The following is a 22,293-nucleotide window of genomic DNA, read 5'->3' as shown; positions in this document are numbered from 1 at the left end:
TTGATTAAAAAAGTCTGAGCTGCAGTGCAACATCACACATGGACTACACCTCCACTCCCACAGCTTGACACTCACAGAAATCCTGCTACACCTGTTGTGAGGAGGCAAGAGAAGTGGGCATTACAAGATGTTTTTTTCTCCCGTTAAACCCTCCCAATTTCACATGCTTGCCCTGAAAAAGGAAGAATTACAACACAAGCATTCTGAAACAAACTTAGGAGTGTATGGTGAGGATGCTTCAAAGCATGACTGGAGGCTTTTACTAACTTGGTATGATAAAAGAATTAAATATTTAAACTCAGTCTTCAAAGAATAAAGAAGAACCACAGGCAGGCTGAGGGTTGCAGTCAAGGCCCTCAGTCTGTAGAGCCAATGGGGCCAATGGAGTCATTGGGGATGGTTCCTAAAAGCATGTTAAATATTTTTTAGGTTTTACAGTGGCATTTGAACAGCTCCTTGGAGCCAGGCCCATGGTTTGTCTGATTGAACTGAAACAAAATGACTTGATGGCGAGTTACAATCTGCAAACACAAAGCTTTGGCATCAACACCGATGCTCCAGCTCAGGTAACCCTCCTCCACCGAACACCGCTCTCTTCACACGAGTCAAACGGATGGGGAGTGTGTATGTTTGCAAAAGTGTCCACATTTTCAAGTTAATAGATATTTTGCTATGGAGATGCACGATAAATAATTAATCTGTTGCACTGGTACCCTGCTGCGTTTCCCATTCCACTGCAGCGCCAGCAGTGGGCCGACTCCATTAGTTGACTCGCAGCCAACAGGAATAGAGATGTGTTTTCCCATAAACCCTGAGCTAACTCATTTTGAAATTAGTGGTGCAGATTCATTTCATTTACTTTGCAGTCATCGAGCTCAATTAGGGCGCAGACAGTTTGAAAGCACCTCATTGCACCATGGGAACCCCGTAGATAAAAAAACAAGCCAACGAGTCCATAAATCCCGGCTTTCAGGTTCCAAACAATTCATAAAATGCCTGCAGTCTTGCCATGTAGGAGGCTCATATAATCATGTGCAATCACACGGAAAAGGCCTGTTATTCTCAGGAGGGGTTTGTGGAGTTTGGGTGTGATTGTGTCAGGCTGCCTGTGCCCACTCATCCAGACTCCAGAGTGAGGCTGGAACAGACGGGAGCTGTTCTTTCAGCACCACCGGGAACACGCAGCAGCACATTCAGCCGTCTCATCCACATAGACTATAAGAGGGTAACATAAAAAGAAATGCCCTTGCAATCCTCTTGTTTCCATTTATTTACATGGAGAGAATTCTTTGTGAGGATTTGCCATTGCGTAATATGAATTAAAAATGGAAAAAAAGTTAAAATAAATGCATGTTATCGGCTCGAACAGCAGATTTGTGTTTATTGTAGCAACAATCTTCTTCTATTTAAGAAAAGGTTTTGGGTGGTTTACCACTTGGCATCCCCATTATTCTGCCTCCCGTTACTGGAAGCAGTGAGGAGGCGCATCACTGTCACTCGCTTCCCATTAAAGCTGATTATAGATCACGAAAAAACATTTTTCAGCTATAAGACTATCCTCAGTGTCCACGCGAAAAGTATTGCACACGCTCAAAGACTTTACCTGGAAGAGGCGTAGGATGTTGGCGACCATAATCGATACTGAACTCGCAGAGGCGCCGATGACTCCCACCACTTTTTCAGGCTTCACGAACACCGGTGGTTCCCCGTTGGTGCACCTGACGTCGGAGGTGTCCTTCGTGATCAGGGCTTGGACGAAAGTTAAAGACTGCTCCAGCGCGTAGGTATCCCTCGAACAAGTGTCCAGCACCCGGGCGCCTAAGGTAATGTTGGGTAGGAGTTGATCGTCCTGGTTGATTTGGTCCAAAGCGTACATCATGGCCTCAAGCCGCTGGATGCCGTTCTCCTTCTTGAGGTCCCCGCACGGTGTGCCGTCGGCCCCGCGGGCGTGCACCGGGAAGAGTCCGCCGAGGGTCAGGTGGCCCTCAGTCCGAATTGAATGCGGCGCGTAAGTCTCCTGTGGCAGCGCGAAATCCACCACGGTCCCGATGAGCCAAAGCGCTCTCCACACGGTGCTCAGCTTCACGCACACCCCGGGACGAGCCATGGCGAACTTTTTAAGGGAAGGATGGGGTCTGCAATCCGCCGATGATAGAACCAGAGTTAAGTTTTGTTAATACGAACCCATTCCTGTCACCAGGGAGGAGATTCAACAAGCGGAGCTGGGGAACCAAGACGCTGTGGATGGCTCAGACGAACTGCGCCCATCGCTTTGCAGCCAGGCGCGAGTGCAGCTTGTTGAATAGAGACGGTGAAATCAGTCCCTTCGCGATAAGGAAGGAAACATCCATGAGAAATAAAAATATCAGTGAAGGAGCACGAACAGCCGCCGCGGAAGAACTGGCCTAATTTTGTCCGTTTACGCCGAAACCAAAGCGCCTTATTGAAACACAGCGAAGCCTCCGCTAATAACTGGCATATCTTCACAGCCCGGAGCGGCAGAAACCTAACGATTAACGCGTAGTGGTTTCAAAAAGCAGATTTCTCTCAAATCCAGCACTTAGATGTTAGAACCAGCAGAAGTGGGAGACATTCTCCTCGCTCAGACCAACTCCACGGGAGCGCAGGGATGGCTCGCTCGGCTGTGGTGTTCGTCTCCCAGGGGCGCATATCATCTCCACGGTCTCACGGAAAAAATGGATGGAGAGAAGGGGAAAGAAAACGCGTCTATACCGCGAGGAGCTGCAGCGTGCCTTCACTGAGACGCCTGCACGGAGGAGATCCAGCTCATTACAGCCGGGGCTCTATCGGTCTCCGCAACCGGTCGCGTTTATACAAAATGAATGAGTCACAGCGAGGGATTCACTGCGTGCGCCGAGTTTTCAGCCCCCTTTCTCCTTGCGAGACGTCACTCAGCTGGCTGGGTGGAGAGAAAAAATGAAAAACAACAAAAGTAGCATCACTTCGGGATTTTCAGGAAGTTGGAGCTTTAGTGTCTTCACACGTCAGTGCGAGCGAGAAGGTAAACAAGACGAACACATGCACTTACGGACTTAAATAAGACAATTGTTCTTCTCTGCGCGCTGCGTCTCAGCCTCCATATAATCTCTCTCTCTCTCTCTCTCTCCCTCTCTCGCTGTTTCCCATCCCCTCCTTTATTCCCCCATCAAACGCGCACACGCACGCACACACACGCGCAAACGCACTCACAAAGTCTAACAGCGTTTTTTTTCTTCTTCTAACGCTGACGGTGGAAGGCATGAAACGGAGATCAGTGGCTGGAGGTATATTAAGAACCTGCACCCGACGACTAAAAAGTGCCTTTTTCCTTAAATTGTTTTGGATCCATCACTGATGCACCTTTAAAAAAAACGGAAGCGAGGGGAGGAGAGGGGGAGGAGAGGGGGAGGAGAGCAGCACAGACACGTTTGTAGGGGTCCAGGCTGGTCTCCCAGGCAACCCTTCTTCAGAAGACACTCCTGATTCATCCTGTGCACGCACGCACACAGACACACACAAACACACACACACACACACTATGCAGGCAACATACTGGCACACGAACTGGTGATAATTAACCACATCTTTAGCAGCAAGGAGCCCTCACATCTTCTTAACATAACACTATCATCACCAAACTATTTAACTGCACAGATGGTGCGTTTACAAACAAGCAGATTATGATAATTCGTTTTCGTGTGCACGCACCAGCCAGGGACTCACTTGCCAATTTGTGGCAATCATTTTATATAATTTTTTGAACAGGGAGATGATTTAAAGCAAATTGTCATTTTTTAAGAATGAAGTGATGGTCAGGCTCTGAATGAGTGACTGCTGTGTTCATTTGGAGGCTGACAGTGTGAGAGGAGGTGCCCGCTGAGCACTCTGTAGATACATAATTCATTTCGCCTTCATTTCCAAGTAACCTAAAGAACTGACTGGACCAGCCACCATAACAATAGTCTCCGCAGGGCTGCCAGAGTTGAAAAATTACAGCGGCACTATGGGAAATCGTGTGTAACAGGAAACAGCGAAGGGACGATATAGGATAAATCAGTGAAGCCGCTTGATCAGAGAGTTCCTTTATCGGTAAAATATGAGGAACGGAATTCAATTTTATGAACATGTCCGTTTCATTAATTTCTGTTCAATTAAAAGATTAGAAAGGGCAATGTGCCGCTTATTGAATTGTGTCCTATTGACATCACAAACTTGGATGGACAAATTTCTAATTAAGTTGCATAGAAATTAATTCCAGCCTAGTCCTGCCATGTAGCGTGTTTATCGCCATCCGCCGCACCGATGGCAGGAATGTCTTCCAATCGGGAAATCATGCATGTCCAAAAATCCGAGGGTGATAATATGGTTCTGCGTGCACATGCTGTGGAATTTATGAGATGCACCAAAAATACATTAAAGGAAACTGTGTGGGAACTGCTAGGAAGAGACTGCTGAAGGGAGAAATGAGGAACGTGAAAGGGGAGGTGGGCAGATGGCCTCCTCCACTCTGTGCACACTGAGACAGGCAGGCAGGCAATGGAAAAATGCAGCAATAGTCCCCACAAATGACACCCTGAGAGACTGGTGTCGCAACGCACGACACTAATTCCACTGCCTGGACTCCACGTTGAGCGCCTGACTCCCACTTACACTGTCAATGGAAAGGTTACTTTTGAAAAATGGGGCCCTCACTGCGATTTAATTCACTGACTAACCCCAGGAAGAAGGGGCTTCTCCCCCGGGGGTGGTGGTGTGATCTAGACCGAGATTACGCTTCGTTTCGGTTTGGATCTTCTCTTTCCCTCGTTCCTCACTTTCACGCAGACACACTGTCAATGGGATTGGGTGCACACACACGCACACACACACACACACACACACACGCACACACTGGGATAAATTCCAATTCAATTTCATCATGAGATGAAGTGGGAAGCAACAAGCAAGGAGGAGTGAGAATGTATCCTGTATGTGGTGTAGGTTTGAAGTATAGCTGACCAAACAAATACAGCCATGGTTTCCATAAGGCAGAGGTGCACAAAATTACTCGACACATTTTCCGGGCTCCTACGAGAAACCACAGCTTTGGTTTCAAGCCTTCAGTAGCATGTCCGCTCGATGCAGTCTTCTCCGAGTCAATTACAGGGCTGGCACTGCCTGCTCCTTTAGAGAATGACAAATCAAAGAACAATAAAAAGTCAACCTTCAGGACAAGAGGCAATAAGGTTTCCTTTTGGGCTGACACGAGGCACAATTGGGGTCTGTCCGTCACATTAATTAACCTAGAAACCTCTTTAATTCCCAGACTCAAATGAGAGGGGCCCATCGTATACACAGGAAAGGAATAACTCCGGAGCAGGAGGTAATTGCATGTCGGGGTGATTTGTACGAAAGCACAGAAGCGACCAGCCTGTTTGGAGTCATGCATATTCGGCGAGGGGTGAGGTGTTAATGTTAGATCAATGTTGGGGCAATGTTAGATTAGCAACATGAAGGTCACTGAGCTGCTGGGACCCCATGTCTCATTTTGTACCATCTGCTTTTGGAATAATAAAACCAGGCTATCTATGGTTTTCTGTATCACTGTAAGCAGCATCAGCTCCTGCGAGGAGAAAAAAACCCTGTGTGTTGTAATTCCACAGGCATGCTGTAAGAGAGAGACGACAAATTCTTGCCTCTGCTGCTGTTTATTTCCAAAGACGATGCAGGTGCACCGCAGCCCGGACGATAGACTCACCACACTTTCAATTATGACCCTAATCCATCTGTCATACCTGCTCACTTCTAATTATGTCTCTCTAAAGCTGCTGCCGTGAGCCTAGTCACCATTCCCAACCTTAAATGTGAAAGATAGACGGATAATGCACAAGTGACCTGTGGAATACATAAGTTGAGCGAATAGCACATAGTAACGGGAGGATTTGTCCCTGGAGCATCTCTGAAACTCACCGGTTATACGACGGCAAATCTGCATCAGGAGGACATGTGAGCGTGTGGCCTTTGAGATAAGCAAAAAAAGAAAAACGTATGTGATAAAGTAGAACTCCAAGAAGGTCAACCTACGGCTGCCGCTGTTCCTGTGTCTCGCAGATGTGTCAGGTACCTGCTCCTGATTGGGAACCAGCCGCGTGGCGATAATGATCAGAGGGTCTACATGGTATGTGGCAGTAATGGCTCCAAAGGTGCTGACCTCCCACCCCCACAGTCCTGGAATCTTCCCGAGACCCCATTAGTGTGTGACCGGGGCCTCTGTTGTGATAGCTGGCCACACGGTCCAATGGATCCTTGTGATAAGTGGGTGCAGCTGCGATAGCCAGCCAGGAGGACTTTAGCTCCCAATTTGATTGGGATAGCAAGAGCCTCACGCCTGGTGTCTGTTAATTAGCCGACCGGCTGAGCCGCTCTGGACCGGCGTGGATGATTCTATCGCAAGTGTCTTCATGGTGCATTGTGATGGACGAGATTTTATCCACAGCCTCTGGGAATGACTCATAGCATTGCCTCTCGGCGCGCGCGCACGTGTGTGTGTGTGTGTGTGTGTGTGTGTGTGTGCCTCATGTGTGGGCGGCAGTGATGTGACACGTCTGTGTGAGGATGAAGAGACAGGTGCAGATGACCAGTTCACCTTTCATTAGTGTTAGCTCCAATAAAGGAATGGTATTTCTAGTTCTCTGACGTTTTTCAGTGGGATACAAGAACAGTTACGCGAAAACAAGTGAGTAACCAATGGAGAATTTAATGGAGATATAAAACTCATTAAGTAGCCCCTGAATTATTCCAGGACTACACATAAAATAATGACAAATTACTCTCGGGCAAGCTTCAGCGTATGTTAAGGGAACCGAGTGTAGGTAAAAGGAACAGTTTGACATTTCAGGAACTATGTTGATTCCCTTATTTTGCACAGCGTTCTGAAAGATTGATACTACTCTCATGTTTGTATACGACATGAAACTTGAATGGAGCTTAGAAGAGCAACTATTCCGTCAAGACCTAACATCCCCCTGTTTTTTCCCACAGCAGCAAATCCCACACAGACACAGATATCAGTTCCATTTTTTTTTTTTGTCGATAACCAAGAATAAATCTTGTTGAAAAAACACAATTTTTTCGCAATGTTAGAGCCCCTAAAGCCTGATCTGCACTTATATATAACAGGTTCTTTACCGACCAGCAGTTTCTGTGTGATCTTGCAGAAACAACAGACAAATGGACAGCGGTAAAAGCATAACCTCCTTGGCGCCGGTAGCTCCAGCAGGTGAACGTGAGTTTGATGAAGCATGAACACTGTAACTAAATGTGACAACCAGCAGCGCAAACAAACTCACAAACCAACAAATTATACAGAGCGAATGCTTGCAAGCTAGTTCAGGCAGGCGACCCGAGCTGCGCTGCTGATCTGCTTCACTCCCCACCTCACCGCTCAGATTATGTGATGTGTCTCATTCTCCACAATTTACGACACCCTGACACCCTCTATTTAAGCGGCAAACATTTCCCGTCACTCCCTTCGCTCGGCCCCCCCTGCTGCTACCGCGTCAGTATTGCCGCCGGTCGATTCGACCCCTGCACCACCCCAGCATCCGCCTGTAGGCTCCGAGGGGGGTGTTATAAATACTCACTCTCATTATATCTATGTAATCATGTCTGAAGGAGTGATGAAGTCAGAGCCTAGACGCCAAACACGTGTAGGTTTGACGAGTTGCCTGACAGAAAGATTGTTTCTTTGGTTTATTAAATTATAAATTATAAAAATGACATGTGATTTAATGTGGGGTAAGACCCCTGACCATGTGTTGCCTGGGCACGGTTTCACACCACATTGAGATTGTTAGGCAGCCAGCAGAGACTCCGGTGGCGAGGGACATCTTCTCAGCAAACTCTTGGCAAGAAAGTGATCAAATTTCCAAAAATGTCAAACTATTCCTTTAAAAGTGTAACATCCAAATGCAGGCTAGTTGATTTGTGGCCACATCGTTTGCATCATGCAACAAAGATACAATTGACTTTTCTGTATTAAACATTTATGTTTAACATTGATCATCTCATCTCAATTTCAGCAAGAAATGAATTTTCAAAAATGTTGAACTATTATTTCCTTGATTAAGCAATTTACTGAAAGCTTTCTTCCTGATTAACTCTGAACTGTGGATTAACTCTGCATCAGCTGCCAGGTGACACAACATTAGAACTTATTCATTTATTCTACTTACTTACTCTTACTTAATTACTGTAATCGGCCATTATTTTTGTGCCCACTTAAATAAAGTGATGAATTACACTGACTGGGCGGTTGCATGTTTCTTAACGTGATGATCAACTTCTGTATCATTAGTCTTTGTGTGTCTGCAAAGCATCGTTTTCAGTGGGATTTCATTTGTAATCCTTTCACAACGAGGCAGAAATGTGTAAAAAGGATAACGACTGCACTGCGATAAACATCAGGTCGTTTTCTCAGTACAATGCAAGCTTAACTTTTTAGAAACAAGATTACGTTTTTCTTTTTTATATCCAGCAATGGCTTGTTCTTGTTTTGAATTGATTTCTGACCCCGCGGTGAGGATTGTGCGGGTATAAAGGCATTTTGGGAAGCAGACTGTGGTGATATAGCTCTGTGCCTGTGATGTGACACAAAGGAGGGCCGCACTCAACACCTGCAACCCTCCCTTCTCTGCCCCTCTGTCAGAGGAAACCAGTGCCCAACGCCAGCGTGTTTACATGGACCAATTTGGACAAATTAAAACAATCTTGATGCTAATGAAGACGCTAACACGGCGACACTGCACATACTGTGGTGCAGATGGACATCATAACCTCATCATCCCTTTCACTTTGGAAGGCAAGCCTCCTAGCTTGTTATTCAGTCCCATTTATGTGCTGGCAGCTGGTCACACACCAGCAACCGCAGCGAGTTAGCGTCGGATGCATTTGTGCTGCACTTCCCAACTATTTTCATTTTCCCTAAAATGCTCATTGTGTCACTGGAACTAAAACGAGCTCCTTCTTCTGCTTTTCAGACGAACCTCACGCCTGAAAACACGTTGTCATTGAAAGTGTTTGGATTACGTCTATGCCTCTTGAACTAACTGCAGTGCTGTTTTTGTTGCAAATAACATATTTTCTTCATCTTACACAGCTCATTACCATATGGAGCCGCTAGCGAGGACTGCGGTGGAGGGCAGGCCTCCTTATTTTAGATAAGTGCCCCTGCAGTCTTCACCGGAGTTTTGAAAAGCATACACAAAAGGTACACACACTGCACTTGTGCACACATTTAGAATACGAATTTGCTTTGCCCGACCGCAATTCATCATGCACATGAATTAATCTCGCACACTCATTATGTGGAAATTAACTCTGTTACAAATTACTGCACATAGCTATCACAGAGGGTGGAACAATAAATCACTACCTTCACGTATAAAAGCCATCCACTTCAATCCACACTTATGGCGGCTGCCTCCTACACTGTTCATCACCTCCTTTAGCTGGAGGCTCTGCACAATTAAAAGAGCTTCAAGTTAAACTGCTCCCCATTTTAACCGTATGCACGCCGGAGGAACGTGCATGCTGACAGTAATCCCCTGGGTTCATCTGTTCATTGAGCTCAATGCTTCCACCGTCCCTCAGTGGTGCTCTATCTCCCCCCAGACTCATGGCTCAATGGTCCCAGAAGAGCACTGTGGCTGGAACTATGGGTCATAGAAGCTGGCTGTTCCCCAAGGCCGCTCCACTGTCAGCACACTGGGTGCCTTTTGGAGTCTTTCCAGGTGATCTCTGGCATATAGAGGAAGCGACAAGGGGAGGAAATGCATAAATTCATACAAAGCTACATTCCTGGGTTACAATAACCATGGCTTGTTTTTGAATGCACTGTGGAGATGAAAGAAGTCACGGTCAAGTCAGGGCGCCTGTCCCCAAGTGGCATCTTCTGCTGAGGAGTCAAGGTTCAAAGTGAAAGGGAGTAACTGGTAGCACGCTGTGTTTACTGAGTTTGGAGAGAGGAATGATTGTGTATTGTAGCATTTAATGGTTGCCCGCCAGTGTGGAGTGAAAGTGAGTCCTGTCGACACAGGGCACAGCACAATACAGATAGGGCAGAATGGGACCTCTTATGGTTGCTTGGGGATTGAATAAAGCCCAGTTCATTTGCTACATATCACATTTTGTTACATGGTTCACGACAATTCCTCATATTTCATCCGTGGAGCTGGCAATGCTCTTTTTATATCCTTCCCATTTCCTCCACCTTTCAGCTCGCTTTAAGCTCCTCCATGTCATGGCCGTGTTTTTTTTTTCCCCTCCTTTTGGAATTTCTCCCCTTTTTGCTTTCAAGCTGAAAATCAAATCTATAAATCAAAGGCGACGGGAGAAAGACATGGGAACTGAAGGACATTCAAATCCTTTCAGGGTTCCCAAAGCTTCAGAGAGGGAAATAAACAGGAAATTAAAATGGAGCTGGAAATGGCAGCAATCCCTCTTTTCAGGGGATTGAATCCAGGTGCATTTCTTAAAGCTTCCCGCTGCTTCATATTCTGTTCTGTCGGGAATGGATCGTCCTCTACCTTATTAATTTCCTTGACAATGAAAAAAAAGAATGACTATTGCACAATTTGAGAAAAGCCAAAAAAAATGCCAATATGTCGTAAAATATTCCTTTAGTCTCTTTTGTGTATTTTCCTTGTCGTGTCTTGCTTAGTGTGTAAAAAGACCTTCGAGCGCCAAGGTGCTCTTACACTGTATCCCACATTGTCTCAGTCTTTCATCAGATTGAACATCGCCTGCAACTGTGTCCGCTCGCCTGGCTGTGTGTCGTACAGAAATGTTGCTGCTGACCAAAGTTGTTGGCTCACCTTCAGATTGACCTTAATTTGCATGAAAGCATATGATTAGACAAGGTGCAGCCGACACTGAGAAAACAAATCTGTTCACACTGGACGAGCACTGACCACATTCATGAATGAGTGAGTGAGCGACCGCAGTTTGCTAATGAGTGTCTGCAGCCACGGTGGAGGCCTGACTGAGATGCAGGGTTTAACGCGCAGCCTGTAAACACACTCACACCGACAATGCTAATGCATGCTTTATGTAAACTATCTTAGTTTACTGGGTGTTGCATGCTAATATTTGCAAATTATAACAAAACAAAATGCAGCTAGGGCTGATGGGAATGTTTTTAGTTACCTTGGCCAAGAGTTTCATGTTTTTTCCCCCGTCTGTTTGTTTGCCAGCAAGATTACTCAAAAAATATTGAACGGATTTCCACGATTTATTAAAATCGCTCATTTTTAAATTGTGATTTCTTAGACTTTCACCCCCAGGGAATGATTCATTGGACTTGTGGACAAAATGTGGCATATTTATGGGGCTGCTAACCCTGTGTGTGCAATTTGGTGCAGCCTGGTTGAATTTAAGGGAACTGTTAGGCCTTGACGTGAGATATGCGCTCTACTGACTGCCATTCTAGTTTTGCGGGTATTTGGTCACAAATCAGAGTCCTTCCTTAAAATGTATCAAAGTTAGAAGAGTTGATGCTAAAGGGGAAAAGGGATGTATGAAGTGACTGTCCACATATCAAATTCAAAGCCACAAATTTAACCTCGATGCGACTCCTGCATGTAAAGTCAGGGGATCATCAAAGACAGTCGGATGAATCCTCGTATCGATAAAAGTTTAATGGCAACCCATTCAGAAGACGTCTCGATTCCTCAGTGTAAACCGTCAGAGAGCGACACAGTCAACCACCTACAGCTGCTGCTACTGGCTCAGAAAGAGGAACATTAATAATCAGGAAATATGGAGCTCAATCAAAGAAAATGAATAGGGGAAAAAAGTCAAATTGCCTTTATACTCCCATCCAAGAATGTGGATCATACAGGGCTTTGTGGATGAATCAAAGAGAAATAACTGTTTTCTTCTCAAAAAGACCGATTACACTGAGACATTTCATTGAAATCTTACAATGAGATTTTTCAGATGAAAGACACTCACTCCTACATCTGTGTAGAGGAGCGGCAATCACAAGCAAACGTTATGAGTCACGTAATTCTTCACAGCCTCTTTGCTGAATTTTAATTACAGCTAAGCCCAATGCCTACACACACATCACACTCTATGATCAGCCAGGCAATACTATTGACCAGCATCTTTTAGATCCTCAGATGCGTAGTGTAAAGTGGGGTTGATATTGAACCTTCATTTCGCTCAACATTTCTAATAAAAGAAGAGCCAAGAGCTCGGCGGCGCACAAATACAGACAGATCTACTGCCTGTGGTTGCATAGATCAATATTCCTTTCCTCATTGTTTTGAGTTGACGCGTGAACATGAAATCTGAAACGCAAACATAATCACATCGAAATCACCATTGTTTGAAAAATGATACGCCAGATTCTTTCGTTCGAAGAAACAAAAAAAAACACTCCTGTACAATAAATTGAACACCATCAAACTGAGGTTATAAATTATGGTTCTCCGAGGCGAGGGCAGGAGTGAGAGGCATGCTTTCCTTTTAAGTGGCGGCTTACAATTGAACCTCAGGCACTGGAGTCCATAAATCGCAGCATCAATTATTAACCCAAATCTGTTTTAATGTGCCAAAGGAAACCCCAGTGGACAAGCTAATGTAACTAGCAGGAAATGAGGAGACCAGATAAAATGACCAGCGCGGCCAGAGTCAGCCCCTCTTTACGTCGGAGCGATCCCAGAGTGCAGGAAAGCATCAAACTCAAACCCATCCTGTCAGCCCATCAGGAGCCATATTACCACCTAAATAATGGAGAATTCCATTCGTTTGAGAGTGGAAATATGCTGGTATGTTGAGCCTTCAAGACATAATTGATGAATGTCATGTAGAGAGTGATTCCGACAAAGAAGCAACATCCCTCTGTTTGCTCTCAGGATGCTTTCAGGAAGACGTGTCGAAGATCACAAGGCGACTCGAGTGATTTTAAAAAGTGCATCCGAAAGCAAATGGTAAACCATTAGGAGGCAACCTCAGCAATCACATCACAGCTGCGGGGATATAGGTATATCATGATCAGAGGCTGCGACCGAAAGCAAATAGAAATCCAGTCCCTCCAGGGTTAGTAATTTCCTGTGCGGTTCATTTTTTGCGGTAAATGTCTTTCGGTGTTTCATTAATCCCTTCAAGATGCAGTTCCCTCAATGCACAACATCTTAAGGAAACACTAAGCATGAAGGCCGGGGTGAAGAGATTTTAAGTTAACATCGTTATCTCTTATCAATTGCACTCGTAAAGTCCTCCATCACAGACGGAAGAAACGCACATGAAGAGAACCAGGTTGGTGACGGATGTTAGAGCTTTGGAAACAACAAACTGTACAAACCAAACACTGCGTGATATTTTTCAGCCTGTTCACTTCGGGAACGATGCATAAATCAAGTTGAGGCGCACATGACAGTTTCCTTGCTTTCGCTATTTATTATTTAATTATTCATCGTGTTTTCTGTGGAGGCACAAAAAAAAAGACATGCTGATAGGGGAGGGAGTGCTAATTTTGGAAAAGCGGTTGCTTGCCATGCGTACAGCAGCAATTGCCTCCACTATGTGTACATGATGCAAAACCTGTAACCCTTTTTGATTTTCACACATTAAAAACAGTGCTTGAGGCACAAATACACAACCCATCCAGCCAGTCAGTCAGCTGTGGTTGTTCTAACTTATTTAAGAAACAGGCTTTATTTCCACAGAGGGATCACTGGGGACGCTCTCCACGACGCACTCAGATCACTTCCTTCATCTGACAGAGGGGAGGAGGGGACCGTGCGAGATGAACACTAAAGCTGTCTTATTAGTGCCTAACTCTCCTGCTCAGGCCTCCAGATTGACAGGAAAGAAAGAAAAAGTGTTCATACCGGCTGCGCCATAAACAGTGGCAGTGATAAATATCTGCTGTCACTTCCAACATGACTCACTTGTCTTAGTCCTCGGCTTTGCTTGCACGCAGGGAGGCTGGAGCCGAGCAGCCGTACACTGCTGCAAAAAGATCCTTATCAGATTACAGATAATAGATGCACTCTACGAAATACACATATTTTCAGAGGGTGAGTGGACGGGGCGAGCACGGTTCAGCAGCAAATAGTGAATAATGAGCATAATTTTGTAGAAAGCAAACACAAGAACGGATCCAGGTACAGAGCCATGCAAGCAGCCGTTTGTCTTAGAGTGGATGGCCCATTCGTGTCGTTTTATGTCGGCTTCAGTTGCTGCATTTTTTATTTTTTTTCCAAGTGGCCTCTCCACAGCGGCAGCAGCAGCAGTCACTGCAGAGCTGCCTGTCAGTTGAGGTGAGCTTTTTGGTTTGCAGTGAAGGAGGTGGAGGAGAGTGGGTCTTGCACAGAGAAATTGGGCCTGAAATGATTCTTCAGAAAAATATATATTCAGAAAAATATTTCCTCTGAGGCAACGGGCCATGTTCCACTGCCAGAGCATTACAGCAATGGGAGGGAGAATTCAGAGCCTTCGCTTTCAAGGTTATATACATAAAGATCTCGCCCCCTTTGGAACCAATGATCTATCTCAGCCTTATAGGAGACCCTCACCTGATGCCCTTTATATCATCAGTTTTAATTATACATTTGTACTGGGCGTTTTTGGTGAAGAGCTCTTCCCACAGTCCAAATATATGCTAACCAGGGGGATTAATGACACTAAATTACCCACAGGCGTAAGTGTGTCTTAATGTGTGAACCAGTGATTGCTCAGTGATAACCTGGCTGTCTGGCCATGTTGTTTTACTGCCTTTATGCTGCGAAAGACTCCTCAGGCTCCGGAATAAAAATGAGAAGTAAAAGACGATGAGGGAATTTGGTGAATTAAATTTCCTATTTATGAAGTATTAAACCAGCATCATCTTTCAGAAAAAAATTATTACTGAGCCTATATCAGCACCATGACATGTTTGATCCTTTTTATTACATTATATTAGTTAACAGAAACTAAGCAGATAGGTGCGTACATAGTCAACGAAAACAAGAGCGAGATGTCGTCAACGTGATCCTTTATCTTCAAAAGACTTTGGATGAACTAAGCTACAAGTAACAATAAACAATGCTTTTCTTACAAGACATATTTCAGGGGGCCTTTGTACATTATTGGTTTCATTAATCACTCATTGATTAAAACTGTATAGATCATTATGAGCCCAGAACAGAGATAACAGTTACCAGTCTGTAAAAAGTCCTTTGGCCAGTGTAAATACTTGCTTTATCCTTTTGGCTTTGGCAACAGCCGCCCAACCACTCCGCAACTTATCGTCTGGAAAAAGAGCTGAATAGTCCGACATTCATTTATGGCCGATTTATTAACATTTATAACTTCAGACTTGCTATATTATAATATGGGCATTTAGCTGCAGACATCTGATGACTTATGTAGCGATAAAGTCATGACCATGAACAGTATTAATGGCTTTTTCCCATTCCAGGCGACCATCACGTCTGCTGAAGTATCACTCTTCAAGACAGATGTCAGAGGAGAATTAAAAGAATTGAGTATTTTTCTTAGGAACTCACATATACGGGGGGATTAGCCATTAACCATAGTGTGAGTTAATTAAATCTTGTTTACTTGCAGCAATTAGCATGATTCAGTTATATTTTGATTCAGAGAAGTTTCCTTTTTACCTAAGCAATTCTGATTGACTACATCTCACAAATGCCAGACACGTCGGGATTAAAGTAGAACTGGCTGTTCTTTTAGAATTCCTCCGTTTGACAACATGCAGAGCACATATCCTGCCGAGCATCTTTTGCAACAGCAAAAAAAAACAAAAAACTCAGGAATGCTCCAACCTGCGTTTGATAATTTCCTCTATTTGAAGGCACAAAGCAGCAGTAGAAACAGCATTATAGTCCTCTAATCTTACAGCTTTTAAAAAGCTAATGTGAGCACGCTCTCCTGTATGCAATAAGCCACTTTGTTGAAAACTTACCAAGTGGCAAAAAAGCAGCTGCTATCTCTGCAGTCTCCAGGGGCTAGTTAATTTTAGAAAGATAATCTTCCTGCAATATGCCGAGGGATTAAGACGTTAAAAGTCCCAGCATGGGAAGACGATAAGGCTATATATTCACGGGCTGCGAGAAGCATCCAGTGCATTTTAGGAAAAGAGACGCGTGTTACTTCTCATGCTAATCAGCATGCAGATCAGGAAAAACAAACACCAGTTGTTCAATGTCATGTGTATGTAATTGCCACAGCCCCCTCTGTCTGTGCGCCACAAATGATCATCGTGATGACGGCAGTTCATCTTTGGCTATTAGCATTGTCTCCCAAGGCTGTGTTGCAGTACTTTCTCCCGAGATTACCTGCAAAAGAGGAATGCCACACCGAGCCCAGGGAACTACTGTCTATGGCTTAATCAATGTCATTTGCATATGCTGGATAAAACTAATCCTCGTCAGGGAGAGGTTCTCCACCTGAGGCCCTTTCTTGTCCTTTTCCTAGCCATCCGTCTCTTATTAAATGATCCCTTGACAATATTCACCTTGCCAGGGAGAACAAAAGTACGATATCACACGGTGTACGGAGGGAGGGGATTCTACAGGGAGGTGTGGATGCTGCACCAGCGTGTGATGTGATGCAGAGAATAAAGACCGAGGCTACAGGCTTAGCAAAATGTTAGGGAAGTGTAGTGAAGCCCTGCTGTAAAATGCTGTTTGCGTCTGAAAGTCAACCAAACAGCAAGTTCCAGGTGAATAACAATGTGCAGCTTTGCAGGAATCAGGTTTAAAGTCTGAGGGAGCACAGCAAGCTTGGCCATGCCATGCGTTTGCTTCCTGGGCTGCAGCCAAGGTTTTTAAACACCCAGCCGGGGGTAACAGCTGGGGTTCCCCTGTTATTTCTCGGCTCCACTTGAACACAACACAAACCACACACGGCAGAAAAATACAACTAATGTACCTGAAGAAAACCCGAGGATGGAGAAGCCCGTCCTCAGTGGAGGGATTTGTGTCAGAGGGATGCCGAGCAGAAAAGAGCTGCGTTTCAAAAGATCCCTTAAGGCCCTGTATTGTGGAGACAACCTCTTCAATCGCAGAGGCTCCATTCTGAATAAGATAAGAACATTTACGCTGGCGCACAAACGTGACATTTTCCCCGGTGCATGCAGCTGCTTAAGAGGAGACTTCATAGGTGGGTGAGGCGGATAAGACGACAGCGGGGATTGAAGGGACTGAAAAACCAGCGTGAAGAGATGTTGACGGAAATCAGCAAGAGTGGGATTTCTCCTTCCCTTTTCCCTTTCAAAAATCCCTCTGTGCAATGATGCATCAACAGGGTGGGGTTGACAGGCCAGTGACCCACCTGCACTCCACTGGTGCTCCTCTTCATGCCAATTCCTTTATGGTAATGTCCACCCCCGGGGTGCCATTTGGCCGCCTTTGCTGACTGAGGCTCCTGAGAACCTGTTTAAAGGCCATCAAATGGATTACAGACTCATTATCAACAGTGCTGTGTTGGCCATAGATGCCTGTTGTTTACACCACATTTCTACTGTGTCAGCCACGAAACAAATTCCGAGGCGGGAGAGTGTTTTGTGTCATTTCGGGATTGTGAGCGTGTGTGTTAGTGTGTTTGTGTGTGTGCAAACCCCTATACAGAGAGGGAAAGAACCTGCACTAAAAGCATGGTTGATCCACTTTTACACAATTTCTGGAGTAAGCAAACAGATTGGCCACCGAGTCGAACCAACAGACTTCAGCTTCATGACCATGGTGGGGAGTTATCCTCCAATACACAGCGGCAGTATAGTCGGCACTATATAAAAACGAATGGCTATCGCTACTTTATTTTTTCCGCTCTATTTTTCTTTTCACTGCCCTGACTGCAGTGCTGTACTTAACATAGATACACGTGGTGGCTTTTTTTTGGGCCTACGTGTGCACGTTAGTGTGATGTAATGTGACATCGAGTTTTTCTGAAGGTCTGAGCTCAGCGACGCCAAACGTGAGACGGTTTAACATCACTACCACTTAAGAATTTACCTGCGAAAGGTGACGGGAGGACTCAGCTTGGAAATGACAGCACTGGCCAGAGGCTCTGTAAATCAGATTGATGATCCATTTTCCCTGCCCCGGGGCCACAGTAATGTAAGGGCTCGGGATCCGCCGAGGCTGCACAGAGACAGATGGGACCTTGTCGGCTATGACCTCGCTGAGCCAATATTTCTCCCAGGCCTTGTCTGTTGCCTCATCATTAAAGGTGCCACGGCTATTAACATTGCGGGGATACTTCAAAGACACTGTTTATTTGGACAGCCCAGTATTCGGGCGAAGAAAAATCACAGCAGCAGATTAACAAGGCAAAGAGGGACTGTTTGGCAAATGGTGTGTTTGTGCACGTGTGTGTGCGTGTGTGTTTAGTTTTTTTTCCGAGTTGTTGCCTGTACAATCTTTAAAAATCATGCAGACTGTGCAATTCAGAAACGTTCGAATCCATGACACAGTGTTTCTGTGGCTGCTTTCACAAAGATTGTCTCATGGACTTGGGCCAGGCTTCTTTCTCTCTAATTTGTCAAATGTCATCTCGACAATTGAAGAAAAACAATAATAAAAAAAAAAAAAGATTGACCCCCCTGACGCCCATGTTTCCATAGAAACAACGGCAACTGTTGCCGGCCAGTGTCATCAATTTTGGACGATGGTATATTGTGTCATATCTGCTCTACCACGTCTGGGCCACATGATCTATGACAAAGGAAACATACTGCTAGCCAGTAATGCCGTGGACTGGATTGTGTTCCTTCTGCCGTTTGTATTGTTACTCATGATGGATCATTACTAGTCATGGCTGTTTGCTGTGTAACGTGAAGAGGACCAAAGATACTCTACGTCCTCCAGGAACATGTTTTTTCGCCTGAGTCGAGCTTTTGTATCTCATCAAACTGGGTCTTTTTTGGGGGGGGGTTTCAATTGAATGACCCCTAGTGGCCAAAGATAATAATGTGGCTCTTTTGCTGCTTTGTGCGATTTTAAGCCTCGGAGTACATCCACTGACATTAGGAATGGATTGCGATGCCGCAGTCAGACGGGGAAACATGGTCTAGGAAGCAATTCTGCAGGTCACTGTTACTCATCAGCAGCCAGTAAGAGAGAGAGATAAGGAAATAATCACAAGTGAGAGGCGAGGGCCAACTTCAACCAGACTGCACTGACAGATGGGCTCCCACGTTTGTTCTTTGCTACCTCTCCTCTCATATTTTATCCAAACTAACCAACGATGCCTCTGCTGAGATGCGTCAGCTTATGGAAACAAATTAGTATTTTATAACCCAAAAGCTACTTTAGAGCTTAAAATACAATAAAGCAGAAGAACCCCCCTCCAGCCCAAACTCCCTTATCTCCAGTTTCTTATGTCTCATTAGGTTTGGCCTGTGATGAGTGTTTCGGGTTTTGCAGGGGGAGAGCAATCTATTGAAATAACGTTTCATTTTGGAGAGACTTTATCAGGAAGCTATTAAAATTTTGATAATGAAGAACACTGTATATCCCCCTAGTGCCCTTGTACTGCAGCGTACACACAGCACAACGGCACACAGCGGGCGGTAATCATTGTGTAATCGCTCAAAAAACCCCGAACCACCCCCACTGCAGCCCAGCCCCTGATATTTGCTGGATTTGCTCTGAGCAATAAGTAAATTCTCCTTGTTGCTTTAGAGCCAGATTGAATAGCAAAAAGCATTCTGCAGCTGGTGCATCGAGAACGAGGAGGAGAAGCCGCAGCAACACAACCTCTGATAATGATATTTGCTAAGTTTAAGGGTTTGCCCTCTTCAGGCTACACAATCAGTCTCTCTCAATCCTGTAGTCCGAACGGGTCGCCGCCCCCCCCCCCCCCCCCCCCGCCCCCACCCCCATCTCTTTTTCATTTTTCACAGTGTGCGGCTGACAGATAGGCCGCGTCGCTCTGTATCCCCCCCTGCATCACTTTTTCCTTTACATTTTGTAGAGTTGGTGTCTGCATTAGGGAATAATCAATGAGAATCACTGCAGGTGAACAGCATGGGTCTAACCTGTTTATTGTGTTTACTCCATGACTCCACTATCCGCTGCGATACGGCAGGTCTGGCGCTGGTCGTTATTTGGTGTCCTGCTCAAGGACACTTCAGGAGGAAAGATGCTGACGTGACAGAAGCCGGGACCTACACTTTGTCATTAAAGCAACTGCTTCTTCATTACAACCCCTGCTTCTTTATCGTAAGTGTAGGAGGCCAATACGTGCTGTATGTTCACAGCTTCCCTCAACATGAAGGTATAATGACCCAAATTGCCCACAGGGAACATTAAAGTTTTATCTAATGTGTTATAATGGAGTCATGCAGACTTTGCTGAAGGACAGTTTAATACATCTGAAGCATCATCTATCTGATGTGGTTGCTAACTTGGACAGGAGACTTTTTATTAGTTCTTCCTGAAGTGCCAGCGATACATCACGTCCTCTGAAATACCCAGAGGCTTTCAAACCACATTGGCATTTTCATTGTAACACATTTGCAATAATTAACAGAGCTAACTTTTTTATTGTGATTAATAATGGAGTGGAAGATAGCATTATTGGGCCACACATTAAATTGCGCTCATTAAATGGACTTTCCTGAACACACCAACTCGGACTACTAAGTGGGACTGAGGAAAGGTCAGGGTGATCATTATATAATTTAGCTGGAGAACAATTATGAAATGGCCTAATAAGAGTGATTTCTAATGAGTGGTGTGGGTGCAACACCTCCTTTCTTCGCAGGGCTTATCTATCTAATTGTCAACGTGTGCATTGTCAGCTCAGCGCTTTACATCGATCCATACAACCTGTTTCTAAAGCAGAACCAAAATACATTTTGCGGGGGCCGATGCTGATGGGAGTAAAAGGATATTTCTGATACCGATATATCTGCTGATATTTATTTTTAAAATAAATATTGGAAATGATTTCTAAAGTTATCTAAACCCTTTATGACAAAGAAATGTAACTAAGGGGTTGATCTTTTTACAGTGTAACCCTTACCTTGTTATATAACTATAAATAAAAAGACAACACAAATGCAACCAAACATATCCAACTTGAATTCAGAAAGAAAGCATCATTTTGCGTATAATGTAAACATGAAATCTCAATGATCTTTATTGCATTGCTTATTCTTTAAAACAAGTGTTTTTGTGTTAACCAAGGATACTGGCATGTCTGTGAAAGGCTCATATTAGCCAGTTCCTTTCAGATAAATCGCTGGTGCTCTACCTGTTTCTAATTCCCAAAAGCAACGCTGTGTCTGCACTGAAGCACAATTACTATTTGAACTTTACTTGCATCGTCAAGTCCACCCCCAGTTTAGTGGGAAATATTGAGCCTTTATCCGTGTATAGTCAGGACTCCCTGTCACTTTTAAGATGTCTTTGAGTTGTTAGCAGCTCCACCAGCCAGTTTCCCTTCAAACATCCCAGAGGGTTTCTTTCAAATAACTGGTTGAGCCCCAGCAAGGTGAAATTAGCCAATATTTCACATAGAAAAAACAAAGACCATAAAGAAGCCCAAAAAATAACTACAAATTTGTGAAGCAGGGCCTCGTTTGTTCCTCCTCTCCACTCATCTCATTCCCTCCCCAGATGTTTTTTGTGACCCTGAGGGGACTGCTGGATGAAACTACCTTAAGGTAAAATAAAAAATAAAATCAGCTCTCGCTCCACTGCCGGAAACGGTGAAATGCTACACACAGATTTATGCACAGGTATAAATGAATTATGAATGTGATATATAATTATACATCTGTTACAGCAGTGGCGTGTTGTCAGGGCAAAGAGTGTTTGACCCGTTAAAGCTATAAATAGACATCAATTAAACGACACTGAAATGGAAGCGATATCTCTCCTCAAATCTGATCTCAGAACAGCAGTCTGTCCTATAAAAGATCTGATATAGCCTGCAGACATTCATTTTGTAATTTACTGCCCACTTGTGGGGTCATCAGGCTATTGTCTAGGGAAGCTAGCTTGACTTCGAGCCATTTTATCTTTAGATCCTGTCGTGTGTGTGACCGAGTCCCATTGACAGTGACTGAGGTTTTTCTGGCGGAGGGGAGAGCATCGGCAGCTCTGTGATAAAGTAACAGTGTTGAGATGAGTTACAGAGGCCATTTTTCTAAGGAAATGTACTCTTGCCAAATGTAGTTTTCTGATAATACCTCGATGTTTACTTGTCAGTCAGAATCTAATTGCATTTGTTTTCAAATGGCTCCATTACTGAAATGACTCACGGATGTGGATTCTTCCTCCGGGGCTTAAC

General features: G+C 44.7%; 1 protein-coding gene across 2 annotated transcripts in view; it reads right to left on the bottom strand.

The window, feature by feature from the left end:
• LOC133957365 (metabotropic glutamate receptor 7-like) overlaps window positions 1–3,014 on the bottom strand; it is a 61,931-nt gene extending 58,917 nt beyond the window's left edge. For both annotated transcript variants that reach the window (XM_062392908.1, XM_062392907.1), the window contains exon 1: window positions 1,604–3,014. In XM_062392908.1, coding sequence (XP_062248892.1) covers window positions 1,604–2,107 — 504 coding nt within the window. In that variant the 5' untranslated portion in view covers window positions 2,108–3,014. The remainder of the gene's footprint in view (window positions 1–1,603) is intronic.
• Window positions 3,015–22,293: the final 19,279 nt, after the last annotated feature.

Source organism: Platichthys flesus, chromosome 7, assembly GCF_949316205.1.
Source record: "Platichthys flesus chromosome 7, fPlaFle2.1, whole genome shotgun sequence".
Classification (NCBI taxonomy): Eukaryota; Metazoa; Chordata; class Actinopteri; order Pleuronectiformes; family Pleuronectidae; genus Platichthys; species Platichthys flesus.
The sequence above is the reverse complement of the archived record's forward strand: the minus strand, read 5'-3'. Positions and strand labels throughout refer to the sequence as shown.